Source organism: Zingiber officinale, chromosome 7B, assembly GCF_018446385.1.
Source record: "Zingiber officinale cultivar Zhangliang chromosome 7B, Zo_v1.1, whole genome shotgun sequence".
NCBI lineage: Eukaryota > Viridiplantae > Streptophyta > Magnoliopsida > Zingiberales > Zingiberaceae > Zingiber > Zingiber officinale.
The window spans coordinates 47,989,143-48,011,167 of record NC_055999.1 but is presented as its reverse complement, the minus strand read 5'-3'; the positions used below and the strand labels follow the sequence as shown (position 1 = coordinate 48,011,167).

At 37.6% G+C, this 22,025-nt stretch overlaps 1 protein-coding gene and 1 long non-coding RNA gene across 2 annotated transcripts; both read right to left on the bottom strand.

The window, feature by feature from the left end:
* Positions 1-11,750: 11,750 nt before the first annotated feature.
* Positions 11,751-12,703, bottom strand: LOC122003744. The gene is made up of 3 exons (XR_006118072.1): positions 12,459-12,703; positions 12,254-12,331; positions 11,751-11,856 (listed from the first exon to the last, which is right to left on the bottom strand). It is a non-coding gene; the product is annotated as an uncharacterized LOC122003744 (long non-coding RNA).
* A 627-nt stretch (positions 12,704-13,330) lies between these two features.
* Positions 13,331-15,052, bottom strand: LOC122003743 (protein RETICULATA-RELATED 1, chloroplastic-like). Its single transcript, XM_042558781.1, has 2 exons — positions 13,580-15,052; positions 13,331-13,489 (listed from the first exon to the last, which is right to left on the bottom strand). Exons 1-2 carry the CDS (start codon positions 13,837-13,839, stop codon positions 13,432-13,434), a joined length of 318 nt encoding a protein of 105 aa, XP_042414715.1. The 5' UTR covers positions 13,840-15,052; the 3' UTR covers positions 13,331-13,431.
* Between the last annotated feature and the right edge of the window lie 6,973 nt (positions 15,053-22,025).

Below are 22,025 nucleotides of genomic sequence, written 5' to 3'. Positions count from 1 at the left end.
ACATGCTTATGGCCACACGGCCATGTGGCGTTGCACGACCCAAGCTCCTGTGTGCCCTTTTTCTCCATTTCCGCTCCAAATAACGTCCTGCTAACAAGAAAACAAGCAAAGAGCAGATTTTCGAACAAAAGAGTATTTATGATGAGTATGCACTAAAGGAGACGATTATGCAAAGAATATGTATGCATAAAGCAAGTGAATGTGCGCTAAAACATGCATAAACAATCATGAGATCTACGCACATCAACTTTCTTAGTGCGCGCTTTTCGTCGCCCTGGATTAACAACCTTCTTGGTTGTAACCAGGTTAACTCACGAGTCTCTGATTTAATTCCGTTTCCTTTTTGTTTTACTCTTATTATAGTTGCTTTTATTTTGAGTTGAAAATTCCGAGGAAGGTATACTTTATTTTTTCAGGCAATTCACCCCCCTTTTGCCGGCCTCCACTACACCAACATATTCTTTTCTTAGCAACTGTCTGAGCGTTTAACAGTTGTAAGAGGCTTCTCTGCCTACATGAAGGAGATCTTTTCTGCACTTTCTTTTATTTTGGATTAACAACCACCTAGGTTGTAACCAAGCAAATAGTGTGCCTCCTCTTTTTAGTTGTTAATTTATGTTATTATTATTCTTGCTTTTAATTTGGGTTGAAAGAACGGGAAAAGTATTATTTTATTTTTCAGATGATCACATCTCCCTCTTATCAGCCTCCAAGAGTCCTAATAAGTGGTATTAGAGCCCAATCGCCCCAGAAGGACTAACCGCCGACTAAAGCAATGAGATGATGGGTGGTGCAAGTATTCACCCACCAAAATTTGAGGGAGACTTCACACAATGGGAATGTCGGATGGAGGTATTCTTTAAAATGGATTTTGAACTTTTGTTAATCATGAAATATGATTTTGCAGTTCATAAAGACAAAGAAGAATATCAATAGACGAAGAAGGAGCAAGCTGACTTCATGATGAATGGTAAAGCAGAATTCCATCTGCTCAGTGCCCTTCCGCCCCAGGAAGTCAATCAAATCGGCAGCTACGACTCCACTAAAGAGCTTTGGGAGAAGTTCCTAGAACTCCATGAAGGCACTTCTGAAGCAAAATTAGCAAGGCGATACATCCTCCGAACCCAACTGACAAACTTGTGAATGAACAATGGAGAAAAGGTAGTGCAACTCAAAGCACGAATCAAAGAGCTTATCACTCAACTGAACAATTTCGGAGAAACGGTAATAAATCGAGATTCAATTTGGTACACGCTCAACGCCTTGCCGAGAACTCCAGAGTGGTCATCCTTAGTAGATGCATACTATATCTCTAAGGACTCCGAGGTAAGTATACTAGATAATTTGTTTTCTACCTTTGAACTTTATGAAACTCGATGTGCAAATTCTAAAGAGATTGAAAAATTGAACAACAATCTTACCTTGAAAGCCAAGATGAAAGATCCTGACTCCGAAGCATCGATCGACAAAGTTGAAGCGACTCTAATAGTAAGAAAATTTAGTAAATATATTAAATCTAATAAATTTAATAAGTCACAGGTAAAGCAGCATTTCAGAGTAAAAGAAATGTCTGATGCTACAACTACCAAGGGGAAGGGCACATCAAAGATAAATGCCCTAAATTAAAGAAGAAGGAGAAAGACAAGGGCAACAGACTAAAGCACAAGAACTTGAAGGCCACATGGGATGAATCATCATACTTTGAGTCCGAGATTGAGGCCTTCTCCGGACTAGCCCTACTGGCTGACCACCAAGAAGAAGATGAAAGCAGTTCAGAAATGAGCATCGATGAAGGGGGAGGATCATCAGAAGAAAGTTGCGAAGAAGGGGGAGCATCAAAATATGAGGTAAGTGAGGCATGTGCACTATCTCCTAAGCAGTCTTTTAATTTTATTAAGATACTTTCCAAAAAATTAGTAAAATTAGAAAAATAAAATGCTAAGTTAAAATTAGACTTAGCAAAGACATGTCAGTTAGATTTGTTTGACAATTTAAAATTAGAAAATAATAAATTAAAATTACAAATAAAAAATTTAGAAAAAGAACATGCATATTTGAAACTAAGTAATTTTCAAAAATCAAAAATTAAAAATTATGGTAGACTAAATTAGTACATTAGAAAACACCAGAGACAACTTAGAAAAATCCTTAGAAGGTATGTACCCCCAAATTTTTAATTAACCCAGAAGATAGGAACCTATATTGAGTTCCAAAATCATGCTTAGTCTAAAGTTCTTTTAATTTTTAAAAGGGTTAAAATATCAGAAAGGAGATTAAATATTAATTTCTTTAAATTGTTGCTCTAATATCCAAGAAAACCTAATACCTTACTATAGTCTAGAAGTCAATTATTGGAATAAATGTTTAATTGACTAACTAATAAGTTAAAATTTTTTTATGTTAAAGTATGTCTTTATGAAATTCTTTTGTGAAAAATTGTTCAAAATGCTATTTGAAATTATTTAGAAATTATTTTTTAACTAGCCCTAAAATTGAATTTCAAAATTTTCTAACTTTCTATGTTACTTTACCCTATTTTTTTTATGTGATCAAAGGAGGAGGAATAGGTACAAGTTTAAGGGGAGTAAGGGACATTTTTTTTTATCACATTTTATTAGTTCAACTTATCACATTAAAAATGTATTTTAATGCTTAACTTAATTTTACAATTTCTTTACAAAACTTATGTTAGTGTAATTTGTTTATTTTTTTACCTTAACTTGAACTTGGGTTGATGCACATCAAAAAGGGGGAGATTGTTGGACCCCGTGGTAGTTTTGGTGTGATCAACCAAGTTGAGTTAGGTCTTGTTATGTTTGTTGTGTTTGATCCTTGTGTCTAAGTGTTTAGGAGCTAGGAACACAAAAAGTCGAGTGGAAGGTGCATCTAGTGAGAAGGATGACACAGGAAGGGAATCGATGGGCTCGGTGCATCTGAGGGACGAGGTGCTGTGGAAGAGTACACTGGTGGATGAGAAGGACATGCGTGACGTTCCAAGGGATGAGAAGCTGGAGCCGAAGATAGCTCAAGGAGAAGGTAGGAAAAAGGGTTCGGGTGAGCCCTATTCTGGTTGGCCGAAATCACCCAGGCGATCGGAGGAGCAAAAGAGCAAAAATGGCTATAAGTGCTGCTAGAGGCGCCTTTAAAGGTAGTTGAAGGAGCCTCCGCGCCTTCTGTGGACAGTACGAAGGTAGTTGAAGGCGCCTTCGATGAACAGTACGAATGCGCCTTTCAGCCCTATGGAAGGCGCCTTTGACCAGGCAGATTTTGCCGTTGGCAGTGGATTAACTTTTATCCACTAGTGCCTCACTGGAGGCACCTTCCAATTCTATGAAGGCATCCTCAAGCCATGGATAAGATTTTCCAGGGGCTATAAAAACACCCCTGGACCTAGAAAATCAACAACAACTTCTGTATTCTTTTCTTAGCAACTGTCTGAGCGTTTAACGATTGTAAGAGGCTTCAACGAAGGAGATCTTTTCAGCGCTTTCTTTTGCCTTGGATTAACAATCACCTAGGTTGTAACCAAGTAAATAGTGTGCCTCGTCTTTTTAGTTGTTAATTTAAGTTATTATTATTGTTGCTTTTAATTCGAGATGAAAGAACAGGAAAGGTATTGTTTTCTTTTTCAAGTTATTCACATCTCTCTCTTACCGACCTCCAAGGGTTCTAATAGTATACCTTATGAATGACTTGTAACGAGAAGGGCATCAACCGTAATGAAGTTGTCAAACCTCGCGTCTATTGTATCCACGTCGAGCTCCACAAGGGAACTCCTTGAATACAAGCCTTTCCTTTGGAAGTTACTAGCCACGAGCGAAGAAGAGGGATCAAGAGGAAGAAAAAGAGAAGCATACAAGGGAGAGTTTTTCTCTCTTATGGTGGTCACGGCAATAAGAGGGAGAACCCTCTTGTTGGCGGTGGGAGAGAGAGGAGAGGGAGAGGAGGATTGAGTTTCCAAAATCTAATCAACCAAATAATGAAACTTCTATCTAATTCTCTCCCAATACATCTATATATAATTCACTTTAATGAGTTGGATTAGAAAGTCCAAATCCAACCCATTATCTCTTAACCAAAAATTAACTCATTAACCCCTTGGTTTGGTTCACAACTTAACTAGGTTGGTTCATGACTAATTCATGATTAAATCAAATATGGTTCAACTCTACCATAAGAGATGTAGCCCATTCGAGCTTCCATTATGATAAATATTTCCATATTTGTCTTATATATGGTCTAACCAAACATTTATCTCTTGATATAAGAATCTTATTGTTTAACTTGTTTTATTTCTTTTAGAGACTCGTTAGTACGTGTGACCCAATAGGTTCCTGATTTATCTTGGTCATCCATAATTAACTGTTGGTATCCCAAGGTAGTTTTGATGTGATCAAATAAGTTAAGTTAGGTCTTGTTATATTTAACTCTGTGTCTAATTGTGCAGAAACTTAGGAGTACAAGACGTTAAGCAAAAGATGCAGTTAGTGAGAAAGACGACATAGGAGAGAGCCGGCGGGCTCAGTAGTTTGAGGGACGAGGTGCTGCGAAAAAGTACACCATGATGCGGAGGAGTACACCAGCGGACAAGAAGGGAGCGTGCGGTGTTTCTAAGGGACGAGAAACCGGAGCAGAAGATTGGTCAAGGAGCAAAAGATGCAGCTGTCCGAGGGGCGAAAAGTTGTAGAAGAGTACGCTGGTGGACGAGAAGCAAGCATGCGGTAATTCTGAGGGACGAGAAGCCGGAGTAGAGGCTTGCTTGAGGAGAAGGACGGAAGTTGGGTTTGGGTGAGCCCTATTCTGGATGGTCGAAATCACCCAAGTGAGCGGAAGACCCAAACCGATGCGAGCGGAACCGAAGCAGGAGACTGAGATAAAAAATCAGCAAAAGCTGATTTTTGGTGCTCGGGGCACCCGGACCAATCCAGGGCACCCATACTAGTCTGAGGATGCCCGGACTAGTCCGGGGTGCCTAGACCAGTCCGAGGTTGCCCGAACTAGTACTCCTAGGCGCCCTAACTCCTGGCGCCCGGAACCATTCCGAGTGCCTGGAACCATTCCAAGCGCTCGGAACCATTCCGAGCACCCAGAACTTAGTTTTCATCCAAAGTTTACATGGCATGTACTGTTGTGTCGGGGATAGAATTCTATCCCATTCCAGGCACCCCTACCAGTGCTATATAAGTAGCCCTACTCCCAGAAGCTAACAACAACAAGAATTACAAAGTAACAACACTTGTGCTTGAGTTTGTCTAAGTTTAGCTTTGTTTTATGAGCTTTGAATGTTGTAAGAGGCTTCTACGCCCAAAGGAAATTTTTATGCGAGTTTTCATCTACGATTGGATTAACAACCTCCCCGGTTGTAACCAAGTAAATCTGTTGAGCCTCGTCTTTTTAGTTTATTATTATGTCTATGTTTATGCAAGTGTTCTAATTAAGTTATAAGTTCAAGAAAGGTCTTTTCATTTGTTTTTGTGTAGGGGCTATTCACCCCCCTCTAGCCGGCCACCAACGGTCCTAACAAGTGGTATCAGAGCCAGGACGCTTCAGGAGAACTCACTGCCGAATGAAGCACACGAGATGGTCGGACCAAGCATGTATCCACCAGTATTCGAGAGGGAGTTCACTTTTTGGAGATGTTGAATGGAGGTTTATTTTAAAACTAATTTTAATATTTATCTAACAATTGAGTATGGTTTTGATATGCCCAAAAGCGAAGAAGAAAAAGAACTTGAGAATCATCGATGGACTGAAAAGCAATGCAATGACTTTATGGCTAATGGTAAGGCTAAGTTCCACCTTTTGAGCATTCTGCCTGCCCAGGATGTCGACAGAATTAGCAATTACAAGAATGCAAAAGAACTTTGGAAAAAGTTCTTAACGCTCTACGAAGAACCAAAAGTAGCCGAATCCACCTCCTCAATGAACTCTGAGTCGTTATCCGAAGCAGAAAACGAGGAAATTGCTGAAACTGCTCTCATAGCCAAGTACCTACCTGAAGATAAAGAAAGTTCTTCAGAAATAAGAGCATTAAAAGGAAAACAACTCTACAAGGGGAGCATCAGAAGTCGACAAGGTAAGTCAGGTATAGTCTCTACCTCCTGACCAAGTGTTTAATTTGATAAAAATGTTGTCGAAAGATTCTTATAAATCAGAAATCGAAAATAAAAAATTATTAATAGAGAATAATGAGTTAAAAAGAACTCTAGAAACAACTTGTCGATTAGAGGATTTCGACAAACTAAAAACAGAAAATGAAATGTTAAAGAAACATACACAAACTTTAAAAATTTTTGCATGTTCAAAATTCTCTGCTTCAAATTTTAGAAACTATTATAGACTAAAATGAAAATTTAAATATCACAATGGGTAAATTAGAAAATTGTCAAAAACCTAAAAAAATTTCTTGTTAATCCGGTAGAAATGAATCTATTTTGGATTCCAAGATCATGCTTGTATTTTTTACAATTAAATTTTTTAAAACTACAGAATTTCTTTAGAGTTAATTATTATTTGAAATTAATTTGATCCCAATTTTTTTTTGAGAAAGAGGAATTCAATATTCATTTATAGAAAAATCTCAATATTTGAATTTTGTTATTCAAAATTTTTAAGAGTTATGCCTGCTAACTAAGAAAACTTTTCTGAAAAGCTTTTGAGTTATTTATCTAAATATAATTTTTTAAGAATTTTTAAATTATAAATCTTGAAAATATATTTTCTTTAGTTAAAATGCATGCTCTATACATTTTTAAGAAAATACTTCAAGATTTCTAAAATTATTTTAAGGCTTTCAATTTTGATTTTTTTTCTCTTAGACTTAGTGTTTATGATTCACCAATTTTTTAAAGTCATTTTAACCTTATAAATTCAGAATTTTATCTATTAAATGACTTAAAATTCTTAACAAGTTTCCCTTTGACTTTTTGAAGTATCCCACTTTTTTATGTGATCAAAGGGGGAGAAGGGAAGATTAAGTCTAGGGGGAGGTACCTTAAATTTTTTAAATTTTTTGCACTTTATTGCAAAATCTATTTCTTTTACTTTATGTTGGTTTTGTTAGGATGTATACTAAAAGCCTAGCTTTTTGTATGAACATTTATTTTAAATAAGAATCACATTGGTCAAATATCTGCATTTATGTTAAATGTAGTTGTCCATTTAATTTATATTGTAAATAACATGGTGTGTGGTGTCACACAGAAGATCATGTTATCAGTTCCTTATAAATTATAAATAGTAGCTCACAACCAAGATGGATTAGGACAAACCATTGGAATGATTGTAGTGTAATTTGGGATTAGTTTATCTTGACTATAAAATTACACTAGTACACTATGAGTGTATTGAGCATGACCATTTGAGGTTGTTCTTTTATATTGACTGCATAAAAGAACATGACCTCTGTTATTATGGAAGTGTGTGCTCTTAATCCCGATATAATAACAAGCACATATACTTAGTATTTATTTCTTTAATTTATCAATGAGTGAGATTTATTTAGTTGGATCAATAGGCCCGATAAGTTGGGAAATAATATTTTTTATATGGTGTGTTATTGATTATAGAAGGAAACTGTGTCTTAGTAATCTAGGTTGATGATGTCCCCTTGAGGAGCTCATAAAGATTGTGATGTAAACCCTACAGGTGAACCTAGTCTGGCATGACAATGAAGTTGAGTGGTACTACTCTTGGGGCTAGATGTTAATTAAGTGAGTGTCAGTAACTCATTTGATTAATGAACATTCGATATCTTAAACACAAGGAGATTAATACACTCATAATAAGAAGGAGCCCATAATATAATATGGGATTGGTGCGGTAGTTCAATAATAACTCTTTAGTGGTATGAGTTATTATTGATGAACTTGAGTTGGGTGTTCGGGGCAAACACAGGAAGCTCAAGCTCATCAGGAGACCAAAACCAATTCCTCCTCTCGGTCCTTGTTGTAGTCTATATTAAGCCTTGTATCCACAAAGTCCACTTCTTACCGAAGTAATGGGCCGGGCGCATCCTTGCTTGGAGCAAGGGGGGCCGACCAAGCATTAATTTGGAGCCCAGAGGTGGCCATCCAAAGCTTGGTGCCCAAGCTAAGGGCCGACCACATGAAGAATAAAAGGGATTTTAATTTTTGTTAAAATCTTTCCTTAAGTAGCCATTCATGAAGGGATTTAAAAGAAAAATTTTAATTTCCTTTTATAGACATCCTCATGGTTTTAAAAGGGAGTTTTAAAATTTTAAAATATTTCCTTTTATAGCTATCTACAAAAGATTAAAGAGAGATTTTAATTTTGTTAAAATCTTTCCTTATTTGTAGTTATCTATAATGTTTAAAAGAGAGATTTTAATTTTTGATAAAACTTTTCTTTTTTGTAACCATGATTTAAAAAGAGAAGTTTTAATTAATCTTTCCTTTTTGTAGTTGTCTACATGTTTTAAAAGTGAGATTAATTTTAAAACTTTTCTTTATTGGAATGTACAAAAGGAAATTCAGAAAAGAGAGATTTTAATTGTTGTTAAAATTTCCTTTTTAATAGGAGGCCACAAATAAGGAAGTTTTAATTATGTTTAAAACTTTCCTTCTTTGCCATGACTAAGGATTATAAAAGAGAAGGACAGGTTGCTTCATGAGACACACAACCTAAGCCTTGCCTCTTTCTTCTCTTCCTTGTGGCCGACCCTCTCTCTTCCTCTTCTCACTTTGTTTCTTCTCTTAGGCCGGCGGCACCATCTTATTCTCTTCCCTTTCTTCTTTCTAAGGTCGGCACCTATCTCATCTTGGTGGCCGAAACTTGAAAAGAAAAGAAGAGATCCTTGGTGGTCGGTTGTCCTATTTTGGCATCCCTTGGTGGCTCGAGTTTCTTGGAGGCAAAGAAGTGGTTCGGGTGGAGTTATCTTGGTAGATCGTTGCCCACACAACGTCCAAGAGGAGGAGAGGAATATAGTAGAAAATCAAGAAGTCTTTAGCTACAAAGGAAGGTATAACTAATTAATAGTTTCCACTTCGAATTAATTAGTTAGTTTTCTTTGCATGGATTCTGAAACACCAACACAAGAGGCTAGCGATTTTATTTTTCGATTTCATGCTATTGATTTGGTATTTCGATTTTGCGTTTCGATCTTATGTTTCTATTGTGGTCTCTGTAGTTAAACCTAGGGTTATTGTAAGAAGTTAAATATCCAATTTCTTTTAAAGGCTTTGTCTAGGAAGTGGTGGATTATCCCATAACCAAGAAGGCCTAGTGCCACGCCATGTTTAACCTGGAAGCTAATCTTTGAAATAGATATTTAATCAACTTCTGTAATATGGTTTAACTTAGGAAGATCATATCAGTTAAACTTGGAGTAAAAATATTAAGTATTGTTTTCAATCTAAGTTTAACTTCTGAAGAGCAACTTGGATTAATAATTTTAAGTATCGTTTGCAATCCAAGTTTAACTTCAGTAGAGCACATGGGTAGCTAGGTTAAGTTCTGTGCTTGTATAAATTTTTGTACAGGGGAATAGAACGAAATCCAGGTGTAGCAACCAACAGGTTTACCAAACTTAACTTGGGTTACTCACATCAAAAAGGGGGAGAATGTTGGTACCCCAAGGTAGTTTTGATATGATCAAATAAGTTAACTTAGGTCCTGCTGTATTTAACCCTGTGTCTAAGTGTGTAAGAACTTAGGAGCATAGGACATCGAGCAAAAGATGCAGCTAGTGAGAAGAATGGCACGGGAGAGAGCCAACGGGCTTGGTATGTCTGAGGGACGAGGTGCTGCGGAAGAGTGCACCAGCGGACGAGAAGGGAGCGTGCGGTGTTTCCAAGGGATGAGAAGCAGGTGCGAAAGATTGCTCAAGGAGAAAAAGATACAACTGTCTAAGGGACAAAAAGCTGTGGAAGAGTAAGTTGGCAAACCACTACAACAAAAACAGCAAACGACAACGGATATTATCCGTTGTCGTAGGGTCAAAAAATCGTTGTAACTGAGGGTGTTGTAGAATGTATTGCCCTACAACAACGGTTTTGAATCCGTTGTCTTTGTAGACATTTGACAACGGTTTTTATCCGTTGTTATTTATATGCCCAAAATTTGGCTACGAAGGATACGACAACGTTTTAAAACCGTTGTGGTAGATAATTTTAACAACAGAAATAAACTGTTGTGGTAGACATTTTTTACAACGAATATAAACTGTTGTGGTAGAGAATATTTGACACGTTTTATTTTTTTTACAATAGTTTTAATATATTTTACAACGGATAAAATCGTTGTCTTTTATCACTTTTTACAAAAAAATTTCGTTGTGGTTTACTTGATTTTTACAACATTTTTAACTGTTGTCTTTAATGTTCATTAATACCAAACAACCAATCTTATTTTACTATAAGCAAACCACCAATGCAAAACTAAATATTTACTACATTAAATTCAAAATAAACATTCGTATATAATTCATCTTGTAGCCACATATACAAAAATATACAAAATGAGTTGTTACTCATCAAAATACACATGTTTTCCATTACTCTCCATATACATTAAATTACATGTTTTCCATTTGATGTTCTCCATATGGCTTTTAATTTACAAATTAGCAAGACAAGCTACATCCTAACAAAACTCACTTCTTGCATCAAAAAAACTCAAGCCTCACGAATTGCCTGACCTGCAAGAGAAAATTTAACTAAACTTATCAAATTCCAGAATTCCAAAAGGAGAATGTAATTAACCAATCTGTAGTGCATAGAAGGCAAAATCAAACCAAATGAAGGAAACAAAAAGAGGTGTTTATTAGAGAATAACAGTACATGGAATCTACTAGGAGCAGTGATACCTAGCTTAGCATAGTTTATTAAATAATTAGCACTACATGCAGCTAACATTATTTAAGTGAACTATCATCCAAGATCAATAGAATCCATGCAAAGTGCATTACATCCATTAACATCTTGAAACAAAATATTCATGCAATTTTCTGTGCCATTTTCTAGACTGCATTACCTTTAAGACCTGGTAGGCATAATATGCTTTTCCATTTTGGAAGTAACAAGTTGCCAGGAGCTGCAAATTGACATAAGGAGAGTACAAACAAGAAAAAATAATAAATTATAGGACGAAAAACAAGATTAAGTCATGGCATATAGATGAAAACCATAAGGAGAGTACAAACAAGAAATTTGTAGAGCAACTCATAAGATACAAAAAGGTCATCATCTAACAATTCACAAAGAGATAACTTCCACATTGTCAGTCCTTGCATAATTCGAAAACAACTAAATAAGCTACTCACACAACCCAACCATTATTAATTTTGGACCACAAAGAGAGGCAATAAATAAGGGAAATGTCAGCTAATTCTGCTCATGGTAGAAATGCAAGAATGAAGTATTGAGCAAAGGAGATAGCTAGCTGTGAACAAACAAATTATTAGCACTAAGGAATCAAAATCAATAAGTCATGGAGTCACAAACAAAGTGTTCAACCATCTTTTGAAGTCTAGTAATTTATACCTAGTAATGAATATAGTCTAGTACGCAATCCGCTCATTCGGATCGCACTTCGTCAATTTCTTCGTTGGAGTAAATTGTTTTCATGAACTGTTAACAAACCCAGATTATATTAGTAACAAAAATCAGTAATGAAGAAGCAAAGTCAAATAAAAGAAATTATTTGAGAAAATTGAGAATATGTCAAATATTACCATTGACAACTACTCACATTAAAATCCAAATTCAGAAGAAAAAAAACTACATCAAAGGAAAAAGGGAGAAAAAAACAAACGAAATTGTCCCTTCTTATTCCCCTTCACTTTGAATCCGAGTCCATACTCTCCATTCCCTTCAACCCTCTTCGCCTCTTCTTCTTCTGTTCAAAACCAATAAAAAGATACTAAATAAATGTTTCTCAATAGAAAATATAATACCGATGTAATTGCTAGAATAGATATAGATATTTCAAGGTGATCAAGAGGGGAAAAATGAACAATAAGTGGAGAGCGAGCCACTGCACCAATGGAACATAACATACGTGGACCCGCTCGAAAGGGCCAACAAAGACATGCTGCATTAAAGACATGCAACAATGAAGGAAAACCAAGGAATATTGTCAAAATTAATAATAGAAGAAAATGGTTGAATACTATCATGCAGCACAACAGCAGTGAAAGCAATCAAAAAAGGTAGAAAATGTTGAAAATTAAGATGAAACAAATATCAGAGCATGAGATTTAGAAGGATGGAAGCAAGTGGACGGAAATGGATACCTTCCTCGTGCATGTCTTCTCCCTCACTTCATACCTTGCCCTTGTCAAATTTGTTAGCCATATACCTGGATAACAGTACTGGGATCCAAATTCACAACAATTAGGAAAATAAAGTTTAAATTTTGAGAAGAAAATGAGCAACAAGTTGTGATTTTGCTGAATCCAAAGAATGGAAGAATGTGGAAGTAGTGTGACCAACACTTACCTGATAGTCCAAAGAAGAGGGCAACATCACCATCTTTGCCCATATTGTTGCTAGAGTGCAGGGAGAGAATGTTTCTTTTAGGCATTAGATAGTGCATCACACCGAACAAACCTTCTTCATCTCCCCGGCATATTGTGTGCCAAGGATGACCATTTCTTTCCTATCAAGATTAAGATCAATGCTGGTGGAGGTAGTCATGTAGTGTGTGTATCGATTACATGGAAACTGGCCAGCATTGTAAATTGTGAAGCAAAAGAGATCCGTTTCAGCCCAAGGCAATAGTGCATTACGTATTCTAGTTGTAAATCGGACCAGAATTTCAATAACAACAACAATGGCAAGTCTTGTATAACCAGTAAACCTCTTTGGGCGGATCAAAACTTCATCAAGAAAAAAAAAAGGGAAAGGAAAGATATTTAGAAATTTAGTAGAAGGAAAAAAGGATTTCTTAGAGAAAAAACATTCCAATGTGATGGCATCATTTGGCTCAAATATACCAACATGATCTGCATATAGAAAGTTTCCAAACTGATGTAGATCCAATTACCGATAATTTCAACAATTGATATATAATTATTATGAAACTGCAGTTGCTTAACTTGGATAAATCAAGGAAAAAATAACAAATAAAACCAGAGTGATGATGTCAAGACCATAAATTAGCTATTGGAAACATAGAGAACACCTATCGAAAAAGACTAAACAAAGAGAACTATGGTAATGTTAAGTAATGTGCAAGCATCCATTAGCAAGTTGTAATGGTATCATTAAAATAAAACATACTACTAGCACTTTAAGATACTATATAGAAAAAACTTAGAAGTTCACAAAAAAAAAAAATCAAGTGCATCAGCCAGATAGGAATACCTCAATGTTGTACTAAAGAAGATTGCAACTCCAAGAACATCGAAGTGGTTGAGCATAGTTCTATCAATCCCATTTAAAAGTTGATAGCGCATGTTTGCATATAATCCTAAAAAGCACCATAACCAAGAGCATTGCTACTTGCAGAAGGAATTGTCACTGATAACCTACCATAAAATTGAGTTAAGAAACCATATAATTAAATTATCTTCAAAGAGTTATTCACAATAAAAGGGGGAAAAATAGAAAACACTAACCTTCCCTCCTTCTTGGCAGCAAAATCTTTTGTTATAGCACCTTGAATTGTCCCTGCAGCTAGTCCCAGTAAAGAAAATTCTGCTGCTTTGTAGAAGAAAGAGTAAATTCTCTTCTGCAAGTCAAATTCTCTCATAGGATAGCTATTCTCAAAAATATTATTGGGAAGTTTCTGAATTGTATTTTCCAAGTCAAAGCGGAATGTATTCCCATATGAACGACAAGGTGCAAGGGACCAAACAATTATTCCATTACAAGTCATTGCAGTAAGGACATTGACAAGTGCCAATTGCCATTCTTGCTTGATTCTACATCACGGAGGAGAACAGATTAATAATCAGAACATATAAAAACATCTCCCTTTTGCAGACAATGAAATTTGTCTAGAACATTAGCATATTCTGTGCCAAGTCAGTCATATCATATTTATGTAAATTCAGATGTGCAAATATATGTCATAAGGCACGTCAAAATACTACAAGTTCAGAAAAGCATAGAAACAGGGATGATGCTTGTGCCACTATCTAGCAAGTAGCACCTAAATTCGGAAAAAAATGAATAATGGACAAGTTCAGTTGCATGTCGCATTAGATCAAATGCGATGTTTCCACTTTATTGAGAGACAATTCTATGAAAACTAAAATAGAATGGAGCTCGACAACACTATACATATAAATATAAAGATCAAAGTTTCTGAATGGATAAGTGTGAGAGGGTGAAGTGTAACAAAATTTCAAGATTTTGCAGGCAAATCTTGCTGATATGCTAGAGAAATGAATTTACCTTGTTGGAAGATGAGCTTTACATGAAAATGTAGTTCTAGCATCTCTAAGCAATTTCCACCACCTTCGAAGAAGACAGTGGAATAAGGTAGTCTATCTCTGTTTTAAATCCCATGCTCAAAATGCATAGTTTGAAATGCTATAGATCCAGGTTAACATTTTTGTTCCACACATGAGATAGTAAACATACTTATGTGAATGATTCTTATTATGCTTCCCCAACACAAAATTATATACCTCGCTCCCTATTTCCATCAATCTCGGTTCTATCACGCACAGAGTGATACTATTACCATGACATATTTATCTCCTGTAAGTTGAATATAAATCTACAAAACACACTAACCTGAATACAACTAGGAAGATTGAGTATCGGACAGATATGGAAACCACAGAAAAGCAACAAGATGAAGAAAATATGAGTATGTTGATAAATATGATTGTTATTGCACTTGCATGGCTATACCTGCTGCGGGGAGTTGAAACCTTCCGGAATAACAAACGCTTCATTATCTAGAGGGATATCGGTAGATGGATATTCTGAACGTACGTATGGACTTGTACTCCCACATAAAACATAATTCGCAGAGCAAAGAACAGCCAGATATAACAAGAGGAGCTGTGAGCTCCAACCACCCATAGGCTTCCAGGAATCGATTGCAATTCTACCCTAAAAGCACGAGACAATGGATCAGTTAGTATCGCCGCCTCTGGTAATCACTTCAAAATACACTTTTTTTATATATAAAAAACAATATAGTAATCTCCAGATCGAAAACACTCCACGAAGTAAAGCAACGAACTCTCCGGATCCAATGAATCCAATAAAACAACACAAAACTCCCGAGCGATTCATCATATGGTTGCATGACAAATTCCGAAGCGATTGAACATCGATTTGGAAAAATTAACAGAGATTTGAAGGAGGAAAACACATTCTTACACGGGCGATACAGAAATAGCGCAGATCCATGAGAAGCAAACTATGAATCCGAAGGCGGAGGAACAAACTGCTTACCGGAGCAGATCCAGAAGCGAAGGAAAAAGGATCGAAGAAGCCAGCGCCACTAAACTGCGATTTCTTCAGAATCGAGAGACGGCTCAAGGAATCTGCAGCTCAAGGAATCTGCGGCGTTCTCCGGTTTCTCCCTCTTGTGCGTCTGGATCTTCGACAGCCCATTGGAGAACGCCTCCGCTCACCAGGAAACGAGAAGGAGCACAACGTCGTATGAGGAGAGGGAAAGATAAATGGCTTAGGTTTGGGAACGCGAAAACACGGTGCCGAAAAGAAAACAACGAGGGAAAGGAAAAAAGCGAAGGGGGAAATGACCAAATTCAATTACAACGGTTTTTTCAAAACTGTTGTCGTAACCACTAAAAACGCGGATAAAGACAACGGTTTATAAAACTGTTGTAAAAAGTGTTGTCGTTTTAAAAAAAAATCGCTCAATGACAACAGTTTTGCCAAAACCGTTGTCTTTTATATTTAATGGGAAGTTCAAAGACAACGGTTTTGGCAAAAACCGTTGTCTTTGAGCAAATACGCAACGCTTTCTCTTAAAACCGTTGTCGTAGGGGTGTTGTCGTTTGCAGTTTTTGTTGTAGTGAACGAGAAGGAAGCACACGTCGATTCCAAGGTACGAGAAGCCGGAGCGGAAGCTTGCTCGAGGAGAAGGCTGGAAGTGTTGGGACTTTCGGGCCACAAAATCCGCTTTTTGCATTGCGGAAACCTCGAAGTCTTGCCACGGATCTGTGCGAGAATATATAAAATTATCATGTACATGTTTCCTAATCCTAGATCTACACTAGATCTACAAGAAAGGGGTTTATACTTTTGAAGCGAAGCCCTTCGTAAATCCCGCTTGTCCAGAAGGGTTGCCGGATCTCGAGAGTGTCAAATATACACTCCTTTATGTGTATCCACACGAACAATAGGTGGAGAAAAGCATAACTAAGTGTGTGCTAGCACCCTTAGAAGGTCACAGCAATGAAGAAAGAGAGGGAGAGAAGAGAGGAAGAGAGGAGGAAGAAGAAGACCTCTTGAATGAGCACACAAATGCAATCACTCACACATTCAAGTGGTCGACCACAATAGAGAGGTTATAAACCTCCATGGGATAGATACCAAGAGTCATGGCTCTTGGTCTACCTCATGAGGTGGTATTTGGTCAAGTCAATCTTAACCAAATGATGTGGCCTTGATGATGTGTAACACCATCATTGGCCGGCCCCAAGCCAAGTGGCTTTGGTCAAGTCAAACTTGACCAATGAAGTGGCATTTGGTCAAGTCAAACTTGACACTTCATCTTTCCTCTCAAGTCAAGTCAAACTTAACCTCTTATCTCCCATGGTTGATCAAATCCAACCATTTGATTCATATCAATTTAATCTAATGAATCTATATTTATTGAATTAAATTGACTCAATAATCATAATCTAATTAGACTCATTGGACACATGAATCAAATTGAGTCCAACTCAATTAGTTCTAATTTGGATTACTCTTGATCCAATTTGTTCATCACATGAACCTATTCCTCTTGGTTCATCATATGAATCTAATCTCCATCTAATTTCTCTTTGTGTGTGACCCTATAGGTTCTTGTAACGTTGGCAATGCTCCTAAACCCATTTAGAAGTATAAGTAATGAGCGGTATCTAGCAACACATCATTACTACCCAAGTTACAAGAATGTTGAGATCCAACATCACCTTTGTGACTACTAATTGTGACTCTCACAATATATGACAATGTCCTTCTATCCTTGACATCTAGATTGATCAGTTTGAGGCATAGACCGTGTCATCCTCTAATCAATCTAAATCTTGAAATCTAAGTAGACTCACTCTAATCAAATGAGCTCAATATCTCATATTGACTCATTTGGGCATGACCATGCACATAGTGGTCTCACTCTATCAAGAATAATGATGTCGCTCCCGTCATATAGGAGGGATAGATCCCATCTACATCACTCACATCCCTCCACATAATTTGTTACATACCCAGTAATCGCCTTTATAGTCCACCCAGTTACGGGTGACGTTTGACGAAGTCAAAGTATGCAACTCCTTATGTAGGGAATCATGGTGACTTCAGGTCCAAGGACTGATAGTCATACTAATAGTCACATGAGAAAATATATGACACTCATATAACGTTCCATGATACTTTCTCATGGCGGGTCATTCAGTATATATTCTCCAATCCATACCCATATGCCAACTTGATATCTCTATATCCATGACTTGTGAGATCAAGTCATCGAGTTGACCTACATGCTAGTCTCATTGCATTAACATTGTCCCTGAATGTTAATACTTGACTAGGAATGATTAAGAGTAGTGTTCTCTATATCATCTCACTATCGATTCAACCAATCGATTGATATAGATAAGAACCTTATACTCATGGACGCTATTATACTTAGTTATTTGGCACCAATACAAGTAAGTATAATAACCATAAAGAAAATGCCTTTATAAATATATAGGAATGTGATATATCGAGTCCATACAACAATCATCATATGATTGACTCTAGGGTTCTAACTAACAATCTCCTACTAGCACTTGTGCCAATCAGTGTAGGCTCTAAGGCCCAATGACCTAGTGTGACCATCATGCTTTCTCTGTAACAAAGCCTTGGTCAAGGGATCAGCGACGTTAGCCTCTGTGGGTACTCTGCAAATCTTCACATCTCCTCTATCAATGATCTCTCGAATGAGATGGAAGCGCCGTAGTATGTGTTTGGTCCGCTGGTGTGAGCGAGGTTCCTTACCTTGTGCAATTGCTCCATTGTTGTCACAATAGAGCTCAATAGAATCTATAATGCTAGGAACCACCCCAAGCTCAGTAATGAACTTGTGGATCCAAACCAGAAGCAGCAATATACTTGGCCTCTATTGTAGAATCAGCAACTGTGTCCTGCTTTGAACTCTTCCAGGTCACAGCACCACCATTCAAGGAAAACACGAACCCATATTACGATCTATAGTCATCCTGGTCAACTTGGAAGCTGGTATCACTATAACCCTTTACAGCAAGCTCGTCATTGCCTCCATATATCAAGAAATATTCTTTAGTCCTTCTCAAGTAGTTAAGAATATTCTTGACCGCTATCCAGTGACACTCACCTGGATCTGACTGGTATCTACTCGTCATGCTCAAAGCATACGAGACATCAGGACGAGTACATAGCATGGCGTACATGATAGATCTTATGGCTGAAGCATAAGGGATATTATCCATGCGGTCTCTCTCCTCTTTAGAAGAGGGACTTTGAGTCTTCGAAAGACTCACACCATGTGACATCGGCAGAAATCCTTTCTTGGAATTCTGCATGGCAAACCGTAGTAATACTTTGTCAACATATGTACTCTGACTTAGGACTAGCAATCTCTTAGATCTATCTCTATAGATCTTTATGTCTAGAATGCAGGCTGCTTCACCTAAGTCCTTTATTGAGAAACAATTCCCTAGCCAAGTCTTGACAGACTACAGCAAAGGGATGTCATTCCCAACGAGTAGTATTTCATCCACATACAATACAAGGAAGACAACTGTGTTCTCAACAACCTTCTTGTAGACACAAGGTTCATCTTCATTCTTGATGAAACCAAACTATTTGATTGCATCATCAAATCAAAGATTCTAGCTCTGAGAAGCTTGCTTTAGTCTATAAATGGACTTATGCAACTTGCATTCTCTTCCAGTATGCTGTGGATCTACAAAACCCTCAGGTTATGTCATGTACACATCCTCGAGCAAGTTTCCATTCAGAAACACGGTTTTGACATCCATCTGCCAGATCTCATAATCGTGGTATGCTACAATAGCAAGCATGATCCGAATGGACTTAAACATCGCTACTGGAGAAAAGGTTTCATCATAGTCAATACCATGAATTTGCTTGAAACCTTTAGCTACCAGACGACCTTTATATATAAGTCCATCCATGTCAGTCTTTCTCTTAAAGACCCACTTACACCCAATGGGTTTGACGCCTTCAGGTGGATCAACCAAAGTCCATACTTGGTTGGTGTACATGGATTTCATCTCGGATCTCATGGCCTATAGCCATATCTCAGACTCTGGTCTCATCACAGCTTCCTGATAGGAGGTAGGCTCATTCTCAACGAGCATAACGTCATCATGGTCAGACAAGAGAAATGAGTATCTCTCAGGCTGACGACGTACCCTATCAAACCTGCGAAGAGGTAGGTCTACTTTAACTGATTGTTGTTCTTCAACTCCTTGTGGAACAATCTCATCATCCACAACACTTTGTGGTTCTAGTTCAACTTCCATCAAGGCTTTAGTGCTATGGTCCATATCTTGAACTTCTTCAAGATTGAACGTACTCCCACTAGTTTTCTAGAAATACCCCAGTCTTAGCCACAACTATTTGTGTTGACTGGGAATGTAGAAGTAATATCCCTTCGTTTCCTTGGGATATCCTATGAAATAGCACTTATCGGATTTGGATCCTAGTTTGTTCGAGACTTGACGTTGAACGTATGCCTCACAACCCCAAATCCTCATAAAAAACACCTGGACATCTCTCCCAGTCCATATCTTATATGGTGTCTTTATCACAACCTTGGATGGAACATGGTTAAGTATTAAGGCTGCTGTGTCTAGAGCATAGCCCCAAAGAGATATAGGAAGATCTGTGTGACTCATCAAAGATCGTACCATATCTAATAGGGTATGATTCCTCCTTTCGGATACACCAATCCACTGTGGTGTTCCAGGAGAAGTGAGTTGAGATAGAATCCCACACTCAGCTAGATAGTCACGAAACTCATGGCTAAGGTATTCACCACCTCGATCTGATCGAAGTATCTTAATACTCTTGCCAAGCTAGTTTTGTACTTCATTCTTGAATGCTTTGAACTTTTCAAAGGATTCTGACTTATGTGTCATCAAATACACATAACCATATCTACTAAGTCATTAGTAAATGTAATGAAGTACCTATAACCACCTCTGGCAGTGACATTGAAAGGGCCACATACATCACTATGTATAAGTCCTAACAAGTCAGTCGCTCTTTCGCTGTGTCCACTAAAGGGAGTCTTGGTCATCTTGCCTAGTAGGCATGACTCGCATGTCTTATATGACTCAAAATCAAATGAGTCCAGCAAACCATCTTTATGGAACTGGGATAAGCGTTTGTCATTTATATGACCTAAGCGACAATGCCAGAGATAAGTTTGGTTCATTTCATTTGATTTGAACCTTTTGGTATTTATGTTATAGATGCGATTCTCTAAGTCTAGAATATAGAGTCCGTTCATCAAAGGTGCACTACAATAGAACATATCATTTAAATAGATAGAACAACATATGTTCTTTATGATAAACGAAAAACCTTTCTTGTCCAAATAAGAAACTGATATAATGTTCTTAGTAAGAGCAGGCACATAACAACATTCATCTAATTCTAGTACAAGCCCAGAGGGTAGAGATAGAAAGTAAGTCCTTATAGCAACAGCAGCAACCCGTGCTCCATTGCCTACTCATAGGTCAACCTCGCCCTTCGTCAATGCCCTACTATTTCTCAACGCATGCACATTAGTATAAATGTGAGAAGCACATCCGGTATCTAATACCCATGATGAAGAAATAGAGAGATTAACTTCTATAACATATATACCTAAAGTAGAAGTCTCACTTCTCTTCTTCTTAAGATCTTCCAGATAAACTTTGCAGTTCCTCTTCCAGTGCCCGGCCTGACCGTAGTGGAAGTAGGTAGCATCCTTGGCGACCCCTCCTTTGGGTTTCAGTGCTTTGTCTTTGCCCTTGGCTTAGGACTTTCCTTTGCCTTTAGGCTTACCCTTGCCCTTATGCTTTTGTACCATCAAAATGGAGTTGGCCTTAACCTTCTTAAGGTTGAGCTCAGCAGTTCTCAATATGTTAAGCAGCTCGGGTAGTGGCTTATCAATTTCGTTCTTGTTGTAGTTCATGATGAATTGACTGTAGTTCTCTGGCAAGGATTACAAGACCAAGTCAGTGGTCGACTCTTGGCCAAGTGGGAATCCCAACCTCTGTTGGTTCTCTATGTATCCAATCATCTTGAGCACATATGGTCCTACAGGAGTCCCATCTTGCATCTTGCACTGAAACAATGCCTTAGAGATCTCGAATCTCTCGTGCCTCGCTTGTCCTTGATATAGTTGACGAAGATGTTCAACCATATCATAAGCACCCATCAACTCGTGTTAATTCTAAAGCTCAGAGTTCATGGTCGCGAGCATGAGGCATGACACATCTAATGCATCATCTTGATGCTTCTTATAAGCATCTTGGTCAGCTGGTGTGGCAGTGGCAGGAGGTGCCTCGGGAATGGGCTGCTCCAGGACGTACAATTTTCGTTCTTGTGTGAGAATGATTCTCAGATTCCTGTACCAGTCCAGGAAATTAGTTCCATTGAGCTTGTCCTTATCAAGGATAGAACGCAGAGAGAAGGTGTTCGTGTTTGTCAACATGGAAATCTACAACAGAAAAATACAGAAAATAAATATCATATTCCACTAATCATTTAATTATGCATTTAATTAAATGACGCTCCCACTGAATTATAGAATTTTTTGTAGAATCAAGTCATGGATGTGGTCAAACCACACTTACTAGATTCTAACCAATTAGCTATAATTCTTTC

Excerpts from the sequence above, each read along its gene's own strand:
- LOC122003743 (XM_042558781.1), bottom strand. The coding sequence starts at position 13,839 with ATGACTTGTAATGGAATAATTGTTTGGTCCCTTGCACCTTGTCGTTCA. Across the intron at positions 13,490-13,579 it reads GCTGCCAAGAAGGAGGGAAG|GTTATCAGTGACAATTCCTT; the intron begins GTTAGTGTTTTC and ends ATTTTATGGTAG.